This window comes from Dipodomys spectabilis, unplaced genomic scaffold (genome assembly GCF_019054845.1).
Source record: "Dipodomys spectabilis isolate Male_0828 unplaced genomic scaffold, ASM1905484v1 ptg000051l, whole genome shotgun sequence".
NCBI lineage: Eukaryota > Metazoa > Chordata > Mammalia > Rodentia > Heteromyidae > Dipodomys > Dipodomys spectabilis.
In genome coordinates this window covers 12,134,996-12,150,034 of record NW_024870728.1, presented here as the reverse complement: position 1 = coordinate 12,150,034, position 15,039 = coordinate 12,134,996, and the positions used below count along the sequence as shown (strand labels likewise).

The window sequence follows — 15,039 nt, the reverse complement described above, 5'->3', positions numbered from 1 at the left end:
CATGCAAGGCAAGCACGCTACCACTGAGCCACCTTCCCAGCCCCTGATCCTGAGCTTCTTGTTGCTCAAGACTAACGCTCTACTACTTGTGCTACACAGCACCACTAAAAGCTCTGTGTGTGTGTGTGTGTGTGTGTGTGTGTGTGTGTGTGTGTGTGTGTGTGTGTTAAGTTATTGGAGATAGTCTCATGTAATTTTTACCCAGGCTGGCTTTGAACCATAAACCTCAGCTCTCAGCCTCATATGTAGCTAGGATTATAGGCATGAGCCACAAGTGCCTTTTTGACTCTATTTCTCATCTATTTCTTTGTGTTAGTGTAGCCATCGTCTACTAGCCTCCATCCTCTTTCAGAATCACTCTTTTGAAGCTGGGTGCTGGTGGCTCACACCTGTAATCCTAGCTACTCAGGAGGCTGAGATCTGAGGATCATGGTTCAGAGCCAGCCCAGGCAGGAAAGTCCATGAGACTCTTATCTCCAATAAACCACTAGAAGACCAGAAGTGGCTCTGTGGCTTAAGTGGTAGAGTGTTCACCTTGAGCTGAAGAACACAGGAGCAGCGCCCAAGCCCAGAGTTCAAGCCCCACAACTGACAAAAACAAAAACAACCAAAAAAACCCCACTCTTTTGGGGATTCCCCCAACCCTTGTCTTGTCACAGGAAATATTAATGATACATTATCACCTGAAGTATTAGGAAACCTCGACTCTAGGTATGACTGTATGTAGGTTTGCTCCAACACTTTATGGATTTATATTGGCAAGATAATTGTAGAATACTCATCTTTAGAGAAGTTCTGTATATAATCTGCCTCAGGCTATTGCTTACCATTTCTCTGCCATATGTTATTTTCATCTTAGGAACTGTGTGGAGGTTCTGACCAAATCCCTACCCAATCATGAGAAAGTTGTCCGACCAGCCCTCATCTACAGTCTCTTCCCCAATGTGACCCCTACCATCTATTTTGGCACTCGAGATGAGAGAGGTAAATGTGGCTGAGTAACAAGTGTAAAAGAGCCTTCAAGAGAAAAGTGCTAGTTAACTTGGGAGGTGGGGGGCAATAGGGTAGGAGAGGGCTGCCAGATAGTAGGTCCAATATAGGGACCCTTTCTTGTCTCTATATATGAACATATGTATGTATGTATTCTTTAGTTTTTGAGACACGCTCTTACTATGTGGCCTAGGCTGCTCTCAAACTCATAATCCTTCCATTTTAGCCTCCTGAGTTCTGGGATTATAGTTGTGTGCCACCAGCCCTGGCACTTATGTGACCTTTAGCTTGTCCTTCTTAGCCTCATAATCTTCTGGCTTAGCTCATAGTGTCTAACTTTGTTTCCCCCTTCTAACCTCCCTTTGCTCCTCTTTTCCTCTAAAGTGTGTTTATCTGAAACTCTGAACAGAACAATTTGTAGTGACTTGCCTGCCCAAGAAATGATAGGCACCAGTGCCATCTTTTTCATTGTCTTATGACTCTTCTTTCTTCTCTACTTCCACCTTTCCCCAGTGGAGAAGCTTCCCTGGGAACAGAGAAAGCTGCTCCGGTGGAAGATGAGCACAGTGACCCCAAACATTGTGAAACAGACCATTGGACGGTCTCACTTCAAAACCAGCAAGAGTAAGTAATTCGCTGTACTGTGAGCCTATCCTACTCTGAACCTATCCTCTTTTCCCTACAAGATGGTTTTTGGTAGGTGGGAAGAGAGTCTTAGGTACTTCTGCTCTGTGGGCACAGTTTTGGACCCTCTCTTGAAGCTTCCAACCTCATAGGAAGGCAGAGCTCTGAAAACGGTCTGGGCTGAGCCCGTTGCTCAGAATCAAGACACAGAGATCTATTGTTTTGTCCCTGGCCCCAGGGCCTGCTGTAGGACAGTTCCATGGCAACTCATTGAAAGAAGTCTGGGAGCTGTGCCCAGTCCCGGTGGTATTTCTGGGGCCTCTGAGCCTCTCTCTGTCCCAGGGCTTGAGCTGTTAGGAGGACTGACTCCCTGATTGCCTCTCCAGGAAACGATGACTGGCTAGGCTGCTGGGGTCACCATATGAAGTCTCCCAGTTTCCGGTCCATTCGAGAGTATCAGAAGGTAGGTGTCATTTCTAGGAGCTATGCTGCTAGCCTTTGGTCGAGGTCAGGGTATGGTTGGGGTGGTAGGAGGGACCACAGAAAATTAGGGAAGGTTTAAGAGAAGAGGGTCCACCCATCTGTGGTTCTCTTGCGCTGTCTTAGATCAGTTGCATTCAGGGAATGTGGTGCTAGGTGCTGGGCCTGCTAAGTCTTGGCAGCTGCTGCCTGTCAGTGGCAGTTTTTCTGTCAGGTATTGTGAGAGGCATTGTCTGCCATTGATTACACTTCCCCTGTATCCACTGCTCGTTGTCTCCATTCCCCCCAAGCTCTTTATAAGTGTGTGTAGAGAAGATTTCAAGTCTCCTTTTGGAACAAATAAATCTCTTCCTCCTGTTCTCCTCTCCCCTCCCCTCCCCTTCCTTCCCCTTCCCTCCCCTCCTCTCTTTTTTTTTTGCCAGTCCTGGAGCTTGAACTCAGGGCCTGGGTACTCACTGTTCTTGAGTGCAGACTTCTTTTCCTAGAAAAAGACTTAACAGCTTTTTCTTTGCACTGAGGGTGAATATCATGTCAATCTTAATCACTATTGATGTGATTGAATCATCTTTTGGTGAGGCTCAGAAGTTGGGAGATGGGACCCTTAGGCAATGGCAGTATGGTAGAAGAGAAGCTTGGAAGCTAAGGGAGTTGGGATGCTGTAGTGATGCATGACATCTTCCTCACCTCAGCCCTCTCTCTGCCCTTCCTCTTTATCCCTTCTGCAGCTAAACCACTTCCCAGGCTCCTTCCAGATTGGGAGAAAGGACCGGCTGTGGCGGAACTTGTCTCGCATGCAGAGCCGATTTGGCAAGAAGGAGTTCAGTTTCTTCCCCCAGTCTTTTATCCTGCCCCAGGATTCCAAGCTCCTGCGTAAAGTCTGGGAGAGTAGCAGCCGCCAAAAGTGGATTGTGAAGCCAGTGAGTGGGTCACAGTGGGCAGTAGATAATGGTTTGGGAATATTGGACCTGGAGCAAATCTACTTTGCTTTGTTCGTGTCTTCTAGCCAGCATCAGCTCGAGGCATTGGCATCCAGGTTATTCACAAGTGGAGTCAGCTCCCCAAACGCAGGCCTCTCCTGGTACAGAGGTGTGTCCCTCTCTAGCTCACAATATTCTCTATCTTCACACCTGTTGGCCTCCAGTTTCCCTGTTTAAAATGTTGTCTGCCCCAAGACTTCCCTGCCAAAGATTTATTTTCTTGACAACTTGTTTAGGTTCTTTTTACCTTTGTCATGGCTCAGTTACCTACTGACCCTCATCTCATCTGGCTGCATGTGAAGCTGGCTTTTAATTCTACACAGGTACCTGCACAAACCCTACCTCATCAGTGGCAGCAAGTTTGATCTTCGGATCTATGTTTACGTCACTTCCTACGATCCTCTGAGGATTTACCTCTTTTCGGATGGACTTGTCCGCTTTGCCAGTTGCAAGTATGTGATAGTAGGGAGGTGCCACTGACAGTTTGTGGGACTTATTTTCCCCAGAAGGAGGGAAACTAGAGGACACCAGACAGAAAAACAAGAAATATTTTGGGGGTTTTGTTAACCAGGGGGAGGCGAGAGGGAATTGAAGAACAATTTTGCCAGATTTGAGGAGGGTCTTTGTGAGGGCCTGAGTTGAGATAAAGAATGTAGCTGTGGTTTCTAGAACTTTGCCCACAGCTGCACTTGTTAGGCATTTGGGGAGCTGAAAAGATGTGTGCACCTATTCTTTACCTCCTTAGGATTAAGGGAAATAATTTGCCTTATTCTTCATTTGCTTCTTACTACCTCATGTCTTACCTCTGTCATTCTCACTTGCAGGTATTCCCCTTCCATGAAGAGCCTGGGCAACAAGTTTATGCACCTGACCAACTATAGTGTCAATAAAAAGAATGCTGAGTACCAGGCCAACGCTGATGAAACGGCCTGCCAGGGCCACAAATGGTACTGAGGGCAGAATGTCTCAGTCAAGTACAGGGCTCTAGAGGCTGGGGGGTTCGGGTTCAGGGTGTTGGTAGCAGAGGGCTAAAGTAACACCTGGAGATTATATAAACACTAATCAGTCCAGAATTGGTCTTGTTTGCATCCAAGATCATCTCTTTATTCCTAATGTCAAAGCAAAGATACCTTTAGGTCTCTTATTCCTTGTCCTTTCCTTTTGGTTACTAACATTGGTCTAAAACATAACCCCAAATACTTTCTCGACCTTCCCCTGCAGGGCATTGAAGGCTTTGTGGAACTACCTAAACCAGAAAGGAGTCAATAGCGATGCCATCTGGGAGAAGATAAAAGATGTTGTTATCAAAACCATTATCTCGTGAGTCTCACAACACTGCCACACTGGGTGTGAGGCTCCCTCTGGATCCCCTCTTTTCTCAACCTCGTACTGCTGTACTATAGGCCTTGAAGCCCATTTTTTGTTTTGTTTTGTTTTAGTTTTGAGGCAGAGGAGTTTAGTTTTTATTCCTACATTCATTCATTGGTGGTACTTGGGGTTAAACTCAGGGCTTTATGCTCGCTATGCAGACTCTATGCCTTGAACTATGCCACCAGCATTTTTGCTTTAGTTATTTTAAGGATAGGATCTTGTGTATATGTTTGGTCCAGCCTGGACAGCAATACCCGTTTATGCTTCCTTCATACTTGGGGTGATAGGTGCTTGTCACTGTACCCAGGTTTTTGTTTAGATGAGGGTCTTGCCTGCATTTTGCCTGGGTGGGCCTCAAGCTGTGATCCTCCAGATTTCCACTTCCTCTTAGTAGCTGGGATTACAGACAAGAGCCACCATGCCTTGCTGAAGTTCAGTTTTGAGGATAAGGAGTAAGAAAGAATAGGTAAGAGTTAAATTTACCAAACTTCACCCCAGAGATTGGTCTGCATCAGACACATTTCGTAATAGCCTGATTCAAGAGAAGACTGCTTCTGCCTGTCTAACTGGAAGCCAGTCCATTGGCAGGGTAGCTCTGGTTGGAGACCTCTGAGAGGAGCTGGGATGAATATTCTCTCTTCTTCTTGGTCAGGTCAGAGCCCTATGTAACTAACCTGCTCAAGATGTACGTGCGGCGGCCCTATAGCTGCCATGAGCTCTTTGGTTTTGACATAATGCTTGACGAGAACCTTAAGCCCTGGGTCTTGGAAGTCAACATTTCTCCAAGGTAGGTGGGGTTTTGGTATGCTCATAGTAAATCCTTTCTGTATTCTTGGACTCCATTCCTGCCGATTTAGGGAACATCTTTTCCTTCAAAAGAATTTGTGTCCAAGAAGCATTGTACTCATAACCTGATTTAACTCCTTTGTACAACTACTTAATAAAATAAGAAAAAAATGTTTTTTTTTTTTTGTTGTTGTTTTGTTTTGTCTTGTCGGTCATGAGGCTAGAACTCTGGGCTTGGTCACTATCCCTCAGCTCTTCAGTTCAAGGCTAGTGCTCTACCACTTGAGCCACAGCACCACTTCCAGTTTTTTAATTGGAGATAAGAGTCTCACAGGCTTTCCTGCCCAGGCTTGGCTTTGAACCATGATCCTCAGATTTCAGCCTCCTGAGTAGCTAGGATTACAGTTGTGAGCCATTAGCGCCTACCAAAAGTTTTTAGTGCCATCACCAAAATGGTACAAATAAAAAGAATTTGTGGCCGGGCACCCTGGGCTCACACCTATAATCCTAGCTACTCAGGGGGCTGAGATCTGAGGATTACGGTTCAAAGCCAGTCTGGGCAGGAAAATCCTTGAGACTCTTACCTCCAATAAACGACTCAGAAAACTGGAAATGGCTCTAGGCTCTATGGCTCAAGTGGTAGAGCACTAGCCTTGAGCTGAAGAGCTAAGGGACAGCACCAAGGCCCAGAGTTCAGGCCTCACAACAGACAAAAAAGAAAGGGAAGGAAGGAAGGAACAAGGAAGGAAGGAAGGAAGGAAGGAAGGAAGGAAGGATTTGTGGCCAGGTGCTGGTGGCTCACACCTGTAATCCTAGCTACTCAGGAGGCTGAGATCTGAGGATCACGGTCAAAGCCAGCCCAGGAAGGAAAGTCCCTGAGACTCTTAACTCCAATTAACCAGCAAAAAAACAGAAGTGGCACTGTGGCTCAAGTGGTAGAGCGCTGGCCTTGAGCTGAAGAGCTCAGGGACAATGCCTCGACCCATGGTTTTAAGCCCCATGACCAACAACAACAAAAAATTCGGTCTTTCCTTCATCATGTATATTTGCTGATTAACACATTCTTTGTGCCATTATCTTAAAGTTGTTTGAGAACAGAGAAAGGTTGTTAAAAGTTACTTATTTCACGTTGATTGCCAACGCTTGCTTTCCCCTGGCAATCCAAGGTCACAGGCAAATTTGCTAGTCCGAATGAAGTTATTCATTGTCTTCAGGATACCAACTGTCATGATATTCGGGTAGCAGAGCCCGGGAGTAATGGGGCTAGCCATGATTTGGATGTAGACCAGAAATCATCGAGAGTGTTGCTTTGACCCTGCTTTGCATCCTTTCCCTACAGCCTCCACTCCAATTCTCCACTGGACATCAGCATCAAGGGCCAGATGATTCGTGACCTTCTGAACTTGGCAGGCTTTGTTTTACCCAATGCAGAGGATGTCATTTCCAGCTCCGTCAGCTCTGGCAGCTTCTGCAGCTCCAGCAGCTCCAGTACCAGGTCAGCTTCCAGGCTTCCCTGAGGTTTGGCTGACAACATTGAGCAGCCTATTGGGATTCTGGGAGGGAGTGGGTTCTGGACCATCTCTCCTGCTTTTTTCTTCCTTGCTGCTCAGGGTGCCTCTACTGTCCGTCAACTTACCATGCCATGTCAGTAGCCCTGAAAGTAAGTTTGATTATTTTTGCTTCTCTATTTAGGACTCTCCACAGGGCCTTAAAGTTAGATTTCCCTATCTGGACATTGAAAGCTCAACCTTCTTTTCCTGGGTTCATCTCTCCCTATTCCTCTTCTGGGCCCTAGCAGATCCTTCAGGACCAGTTAATTTAGTCTCTTCATTGCTTCCTGATGTTCCCTCATAGTATCCTGTTCTCTACTCATGGGTATCTTTGTTTTCAAAATGCCCCTCACCCACACCCCTTATCCATCAACACCTAGTGTTGACAATTCAGTGTGGGCTTTTTCTTCCATATCTCCAAAGCACTTGAAATAACTGTTGAAGGGAGGAATATAGTAATTAGGAAGTACCTGTGGTGGGTAAAAATATAACTATAATTTATCTTCCCAACAACCTTATAGAGTTAATTAGTATTGAAGTTTGCAGTTGAGGAAACTGAAGGTTCCAAGGATAGAGTAATGCATTATGGTCATTTGGCAATAGTGATAGGAGGACAGAATTGAACATCCGAATTTATCTGGTAACCAAACTTGCTTTCTCTTCTACATCTTTTATACTCTATTTTCCTCTATCTTGCAGTTATTGGTCATTTGACTTATTTCACTTGCCACACCATCAGTTTCTTGGAGGCAAGGGCTGCAAATCTCTCAACAGTGACCTTGTAATAATTGTAGTAACATGATGCCAGAGGTTAAGTCCAAGATCACACAGCCAGTAGGGCAGAGCTGGGGCATATAGTAAATGTTCTCTAAATTAAGCTAAATGGAAGTACCCACTGATGAGTCTTATTCCACAGTCATCTTCTGTCAACTTCAGCAGAGAGTGTCTTGCACTCTTTCAGCTCTTCCATGGTACTCAATTGGAATGTATTTTAGTGTGATCTATTCAAGTGACAAATCTCCCACACACCTTTATCTTCCCAGAAGGATCTTCCTGGGCTGGACCCTCTTCATATTTCCTCAAGATTTAAACCTGCTAACCCTACTCTTTGTTCTTTGTCTACCTCTTGCCTTAGTCTGCCAGGCTCTACCAGGGACAAATGTCGAATGACTTCAGAGCATTTCATGGCACAGAAGTTGAAGAGAGCCTACTACCTGACCCAGAAAATTCCTGACCAGGTAGGATGATTCCCTGTACCTCCCTTTGCCGGCGCCCCTACCTCTCCCCCGCAGACCAACAAAGCTTGGTTGGTCAGAGATCCCCTGAGCAACCTGCTTTACTGCTCTTCCAGCACAAGATTTCTTAGCCGAGGTTTGGGTGCTTATTATGAACAGATAGTGGTTAGCATGTGATCATCTTTATCACACCACCAAGAGCCACTACATCTAGCACAGTACTCTACTGCTCCCATCTTTGTTTCTTTTTTGGTGGTATTGGCTTTTGAACTTAATGGCCTTGTGCTTACTAGACAAGCACTCTACTGCTAGAGCCACACTCTCAGTCTTTTTTTGCTTTAATTCTTTTTTATTTTTGGTCAGTCATGGGGTTGAACTCAGGGCCTGGGCTCTGTCCTTGAGCTCTTTTGCTCCAGGCTCTATCACTTTGAGCCACAGCTTCACTTCTTGTTTTTAATTGGAGATAAGAGTCTCATGAGCTGGCTTTGAACGCAGATCCTCAGATCTCAGCCTCCTGAGTAGCTAGGGTCATTGGGGTGAATCACCAGCTCTTGGCTCAGTTTGTGTTTTTGAGACAGGGTCTCAGTAACTTTTTTAGCCCAGGCTAATCACATCTTCTCATCTCTACCTCCCATACAGCTAGGATTATAGGGATATATCATCTCATCTAGTTCCTGTACTGGCCCATTTATTTTTTACATTGAAAACTTCTAGGCCCACCCATTTATAGTCTACCACTGCTGTGCATACCTATAATTCATATACCTATTAATTTTTTTTTTTTTTTGCCAATCCTCTGGCTTGAACTCAGGCCCTGGACATTGTCCTGAGATAGCACTCGACCACTTGAGCCACCACACCGCTTCCAGTTTTTTTTAATGTGGTACCGAGGAATTGAACCCAGGGCTTCATGCACGCTAGGCAAGTACTCTACCACTAAGCTACATTCCCAGACCACCATTAATTTCTTTTATGCACTTTTTTTTTTTTGGTCAGTCATGGGGCTTGAACTATGGGCCTGGGGGCTGTCCCTCAGCTCTTCAGCTCAAGGCAAGTGCTCTACCACTTGAGCCATAGATCCACTTCTGGTTTTTTGGTGGTTTATTGGAGATAAGAGTTGGGCACTTTCCTGCCCAGGCTGACTTTGAACCGCGATCCTCAAACTTCAGCCTCCTGAATAGCTAGATTATAGGTGGGAGCCACCGATACCTGGTACATGTATCCTTATTAATATTCATCTTTTCTTATAAATGTCAAATCACTGTTTTTGGATTCAACTTTGATGCAATGCTTATTTAAAAAAAAAAGTTTTTGACAGCATGGAAAACTGGCCCATTCTTGACAGAGAGTTTCCAACCTTTACCCTAAGGTTTCTTTCCATGAAAGTTACAGTAAGATCCTCAAGAGGCTTGACCATCCCAGAAAAGATAGGGGAGCTGGCTGTGGGAGTGGCAGTTGCTAGACCCTGACCTCCACTCAATTTAAAAGTCCACTTGTCTTAGAGCTCCTGCCAAGGTGTCTTTGTCCAACAGCTAAGTTCAGTGGACTTAGAAAAAGATAAAACAGAGAACTGACCCACTGGGTAGTGTTGTGTTCTACAAGGATCCTGGAGACTCTAGGTTCTCAGGACTGGGCTCTCTAACCCCAGGCTTCCTCTAGCTTACTTTTTTGCACATTTTCTTTTCTCATTCCTTGGACCATAGGATTTCTATGCATCTGTGCTGGATATCCTGACACCAGATGATGTTCGGATTTTGGTTGAGATGGAAGATGAGTATTCTCGCCGTGGTCAATTTGAAAGAATTTTTCCTACTCGAATCTCCTCTCGCTATCTCCGCTTTTTTGAGCAGCCACGTTATTTCAACATTCTCACCACGCAGTGGGAACAGAAGTACCATGGCAACAAACTCAAAGGTGATATGCTCTCCCTGCCCACAGGAGGCCAGGTCTAGTGACCTGTTATGCCAAGAGTGGGCCTCTCTGGAAGGGAAAATGGGCTAATTGATTCTTCCTTATTAACCCCTGTTCACCTTGTCCTAGGAGTAGATCTGCTTCGGAATTGGTGCTACAAAGGGTTCCACAATGGGATAGTATCTGATTCTATTCCACTGGTGAGTGATGCCAGTACAAGGAGCAACACCTCCTTGTCAGTCTTCTTTTGCCTTAAAAATACATTGTGGTTAGGTTGTAGGTACCCAGCTTCATGACCTGTGATTCATTACTTCTTTTTTTTTTTTTGCCAGTTGTGGGGGCTGAACTCTGGGCCTGAGCACTGCCCCTCAGCTCTTCGGCTCAAGGCTAGCGCCCTACCGCTTGAGCCACAGCACCACTTCTGGCTTTTTTCTGCTTATGTGATGCTGAGCCACCTTCCCAGCCCCCTTTGTTTTGTTTTATTTGTTTGTTTTTTGTCAGTTGTGGGGCCTTGTCTCTGGGCCTGGGTGCTGTTCCTCAGCTCTTCAGCTCAAGGCTACTAACACCCTACCTCTTGAGCTACAGTGCCACTTCTGACTTTTTCTACTGATATGTGGTGCTGAGGAATCAAACCCAGGGCCTCATGTTGAGGAATCGAACCCAGGGCTTTGTGCATGCTAGGCAGGCACTTTACTGCTAAGCCACATTTCTAGCCTCTTCTTCTTTTTCTTCTTCTTTTTTTAAAAGATCAGAAAGTACAGTGCAGTGCAGTCCTTTTTGTCTGATTCAGGAGAGAACCAAGTCTTTTTTTTTTCCTCATGTTTTATGAACAGGGCAGGGAAGAAACTCTGATCACTTAGGGGTACAACTAGAAATTGAGACCCAAGAGCACGAACACTTCTGCCTGACCTCTGCCTGCTTTTTGCCTCATTGCTTGCTTCTTTTGTTTTCAGTGGTCTCTGCCAACATCACTTGTGACTATCCCAGATAGTGACAGGATGCTCAATGCCTTCAGCAAATCAGAACCTGGCCAGCCGGAGTAAGCGTGCTTCTGTAAGGGCTTTGGGGTTTGGGGAGTTTTTTTCCTTCATGTTTTCCCAAAAGAGGAATAATCACACTCACGCACACACACACACACACACACACGCACACACACTTCCTTGAAGGGAGCTATCACACACACACACACACACACACACACACACGCACACACACTTCCTTGAAGGGAGCTATCACACACACACACACACACACACACACACACACACACACACTCTCTCTCTCTCTCTCTCTCTCTCTTCTTTGAAGGGAGCCACTTTCAAAAGCCTTGAGACTTATTAGATGAGCAGGAGAGGTCATGACCTGCTGACCAGTTCTGCAGTCACGTTGTTCTTCCTGTAGCTCTTGGGATATGCAGCTGAGCTGAGCTGGAAAGGCCACTTACATCCATTCCCACTTGCTATAGGAAGTCACTAAGCCTCCTATTCTCACAACAATCACACTTGCACTTGAGCTCTCACATAAGTAAAACATTTAAGGTTTTTAATATTCTCATACACTTGTGATCTATTGCACTATAATGTGCCTACCTAGCTCAGCCTCTAAAGGCAAATTAAAGGTTAGACTCAGCTGCCCAGAGTGTTGGGCATTTCTTACCCTACAGAAAGCGTAGCTCTTCCAAGGGAAACCTGTAGTCCTCCTCAGGGACCCACTTGCAAGCCAGGACTGAAGTTGGCCTTTCCCCTTCCCACAGGGAGCCCACTTCCTCAAAGGACAGTGAGGACACCAGCAAAGAGTCCAGCCTTTCCACCCAGATCAAGTACTCTGGGCGGACCTCAAGACTTTCTGATTCCTTCACTTGCCAGTCAACCATGGACTTCCTCATGACTGCGAGCCCATCATGACTGGCCACCTCTACATGCCCCTGCCCAGGAGCACAGCGTCAGCTACCTCAGGGGATCTGGCCTGCTGACCAGCCTGAGCCCCACCCCTCCACTTTGCCCTTCATCAGAGTATATTTTGAGTCGTTCTATTGTAGAAGTTGGGTATCTGGAGGGCTGCGGGAGTGGTGGTGATGGGGAGAAGGTGAGGAACATTCACCCTCTGTCACCTGTCTGCCTGCCTGGCACCTCATAGCTCAGTAGAGAAGCTAGTGACAGCCAGGCAGCCTTATAAAACAGGGTTTGGTTTCTACTTTCAGAGAGCCATGTGTGATTTTGTTTTAGGCCTTGGGGCACTGGTTGTAGCTCAAGAAGAGAACACATGCTGAATATATTTGTCTCTTGTTCTGTAATTGAGAGAATTTCTCTGAAGTTTCTCATTTCCTCAGGTCCTGAGTCATAGCCTTCAGTGCTCAGGGGCCACCTTCAGAAACCTTCATGCTTCCTAGCAAGCTCCATCTGGTGGCTTGGCAGCTGGATTTTAGGGCCATTAACTATTGTAGAATGGGCTTCTGGTAGTCAGATCTCTGACTAAACTCACTCAACTGAATCTACCTCCCTCCCCAGACTCAGTAAACAGCGAGTGCTGAGTATATGTTGACTGAGTGAATTGTGCGTAGAGAGATCTCCAAGGACAGCACCCAAACCAGAGGCTCTGCCTCTCTCCCCATGGGAATGTGGAGCTTAGGGAAGACCAGGGTGGGAGAGTTTAGATCACAAAGGTTGTTTTCATTTGAACTATGGTCCTCCTTCTCCAGCACTCCTGGGTGCTCTCCTCCAGTCCCTGCAGATCCCTTACTTAGTTTTTCTGGCAGCAGGGCAATATAAGAAACCTTTGGTCCATGTCTTTTATATGCAACATTTTCCCTTTGCATAACTGGCCAATAGATTTACTTAATAAGTGTCATGCTTGTCTTTAGCTGTCTTCATTCCTCTTCTGTGACTCCTGTAATCACAGATACTGGGAATGGGGAGGAGTCCTGGAATGATCACTAGAGACATGCCTAGGTTCAAGGCTACAGAATAGGTGCATGGTAGCCAGTGCTAAGGCCAGGTTGATGATTGTAAAGAAGGCTTATTGGCCAAGCCCTGGGTACCGCCCAATGCTCAGAAATTCAGACTTCAAAGTCAAGCCGCAGTAGGGGAGGTCATTGGCAGCCCTGGAAAAATTTGATATCTTTAAGCTAACTTCTTTTCCTTTCTGAATGCAATATTCTAGTGCAGATGTGACAAGAGAAATAAACAGTCTTTCTAAGAGAAAACTAGCCCCTGCGTAGCTGGGTTTCTGGGACAAGTCTTAGATGTGGGGTCCAGTGGAGCTGGTTTACTCTTTTAGTTCTTTGGCCTGCCCTCAATAAGTCTTCATACATTCAGCACAGCCAATCTTTTCCCATTCCCAGTACTAGAGAGCTCCTGACATGGCAACATGACGACGGGAGTAGATGAGGAGGGAGGAACTTAGGGAATGAGAAAAGAAAACAAGCTTTTAAAGTAGTTTAAAACAAGTTTATACATGTACTATGTTTTGTTTGTTTTATTTTTTGAGACAGGGTCTTCCTATGAAGCCATTGGCCCTCCTGCCTCCAGTACTAGGGTTACAGGCATTGCCTCCACACCCAGATAGACTGTATTTTAAGTTTTCATCACATTTGAAATAGCTGACAAGTTTGAGGGCATTGTTGGTGGGAGAAGGAGTGGGGCTTAAGTACCACATTTAGCTTTCACTCAAGAGAAAATGAAATCTTGCACACTAAGCATTTAGTGCACACACTTTGGCAGTGACTAACCACAATATATGACATTTGGTTCAGTAAGGAATTTTTGGAAAGTAATGACATTCTTTCTTCAAAGTTCAAATTTGGGAGTGTAGTTGAATAAATATTTGTCAGAATGTGTAATTTGTTTTCACAAGTTTATAATTTACCCAGTCCCTGTTTGAAGGAAGGATGGTAAGTACTCCTGAAATAAGGGATGAGGTACAGAGTAAGGTTTTGGGAAGAGGAACAAAGCAGTGGTCTCTGTACTTCAGGTCCAGTTGGGATTGATTAGAAACCAAGTTCTTTAGAGGGAATACCAACAAAAAGTATGGCAATGTGTTGGAAAAAAATACTATAGGCTTCAGCCTCATCTTGGAAATGCTAGATCTGCCACTTACTTTGTGACAGTGGATGTTACCTAACATTTATAGTTTCTGTTTCTGTTTCACATACCTACATTCTGCAGGGTTGTGTACATCTAAGCTAAACCTAAAACTACTCAGGACATGGTCCTTCTCATTTTCCTAGCAGTAAGTACCCTGTTCTGTCAGAACTGTCCTTGAAGAAAGCAGAGCAATTACAGAGATACTTCAGAAGCAAAGTAGGCAGAACAGGGTTTAAATGCCTCTTTACTCCCCACACGCTGGCGCACATAGACACATGACCTTCATTTTCCTTTTTAATATATTACATTATTACTCTTGTGGGGAGTTATGTCTTTGATTAAATACAGAATGCACATTTTTCTGGGGAGGGAAGCACATTAAAGGTTGGAAATGTGAATGTGAATTGATGATTTAAATATCCGAAGGGAAGCTTTGGTTGGAAAGGATGACAGAAGAACAGCAGGTGCCTGGTGTCTGGAGGGGTGAAGCAAGGTGCAGAAGACCATGCCTGGAGCAGGAGCCGGAGGATGATGCTCTTGTACCAAGGACAGTTCCTATTACAAGTACTTCTCCTGGTATCAGATTATTTTGCTGAGACCCGAGATGAGTGGTAGGTTCTTGGTCTTGCTGAAGAAAGAATTTAAGAGCAGACATGAAGTTTTCACAGAGCAAGGTTTACTGAAACAAACATGAAAATGAAATTCACAGAAACAAGCAAAGTATGTCCTCAAAGAAATTGGTGGGGGGAGGGGCTGGGGATGTGGCCTAGTGGTAGAGCGCTTGCTTGCCTGGCATGCCTGAAGCCCTGGGTTGGATTCCTCAATATCACGTCAGAAAAAGCTGAAAGTGGTGCTGTGGCTCAACTGATAGAGTACTATCCTTGAACAAAAGAAGCTCAGGGATAGTGCCCAGACCCTGAGTTCAAGCCCTAGGACTGGCAAAAAACTAAAAACAGAGCAGAGGCCATCTGAACAATTGAGTGGCCAGAACTCCCAGGCCTTTGCATTTTTATGGACGGGATTTAATGATTGT

At 45.4% G+C, this 15,039-nt stretch overlaps 1 protein-coding gene across 4 annotated transcripts in view; it reads left to right on the top strand.

The window, feature by feature from the left end:
- Nucleotides 1-14,404, top strand: part of Ttll4 (tubulin tyrosine ligase like 4) — a 40,024-nt gene extending 25,620 nt beyond the window's left edge. For 3 of the 4 annotated variants that reach the window (XM_042679160.1, XM_042679158.1, XM_042679159.1), the window contains 15 exons: nt 860-984; nt 1,504-1,614; nt 2,001-2,077; nt 2,820-3,011; nt 3,098-3,180; nt 3,395-3,523; nt 3,896-4,018; nt 4,293-4,391; nt 5,095-5,229; nt 6,568-6,723; nt 7,914-8,016; nt 9,717-9,927; nt 10,054-10,124; nt 10,878-10,963; nt 11,678-14,404. In XM_042679160.1, the coding sequence (XP_042535094.1) occupies nt 860-984; nt 1,504-1,614; nt 2,001-2,077; nt 2,820-3,011; nt 3,098-3,180; nt 3,395-3,523; nt 3,896-4,018; nt 4,293-4,391; nt 5,095-5,229; nt 6,568-6,723; nt 7,914-8,016; nt 9,717-9,927; nt 10,054-10,124; nt 10,878-10,963; nt 11,678-11,828 (1,852 nt within the window). In that variant the 3' untranslated portion in view covers nt 11,829-14,404. Of the gene's footprint in view, nt 1-859; nt 985-1,503; nt 1,615-2,000; nt 2,078-2,819; nt 3,012-3,097; nt 3,181-3,394; nt 3,524-3,895; nt 4,019-4,292; nt 4,392-5,094; nt 5,230-6,567; nt 6,724-7,913; nt 8,017-9,716; nt 9,928-10,053; nt 10,125-10,877; nt 10,978-11,677 lie in introns of all 4 variants that reach the window. The other variant, XM_042679161.1, reaches the window with a different exon arrangement.
- Nucleotides 14,405-15,039: the final 635 nt, after the last annotated feature.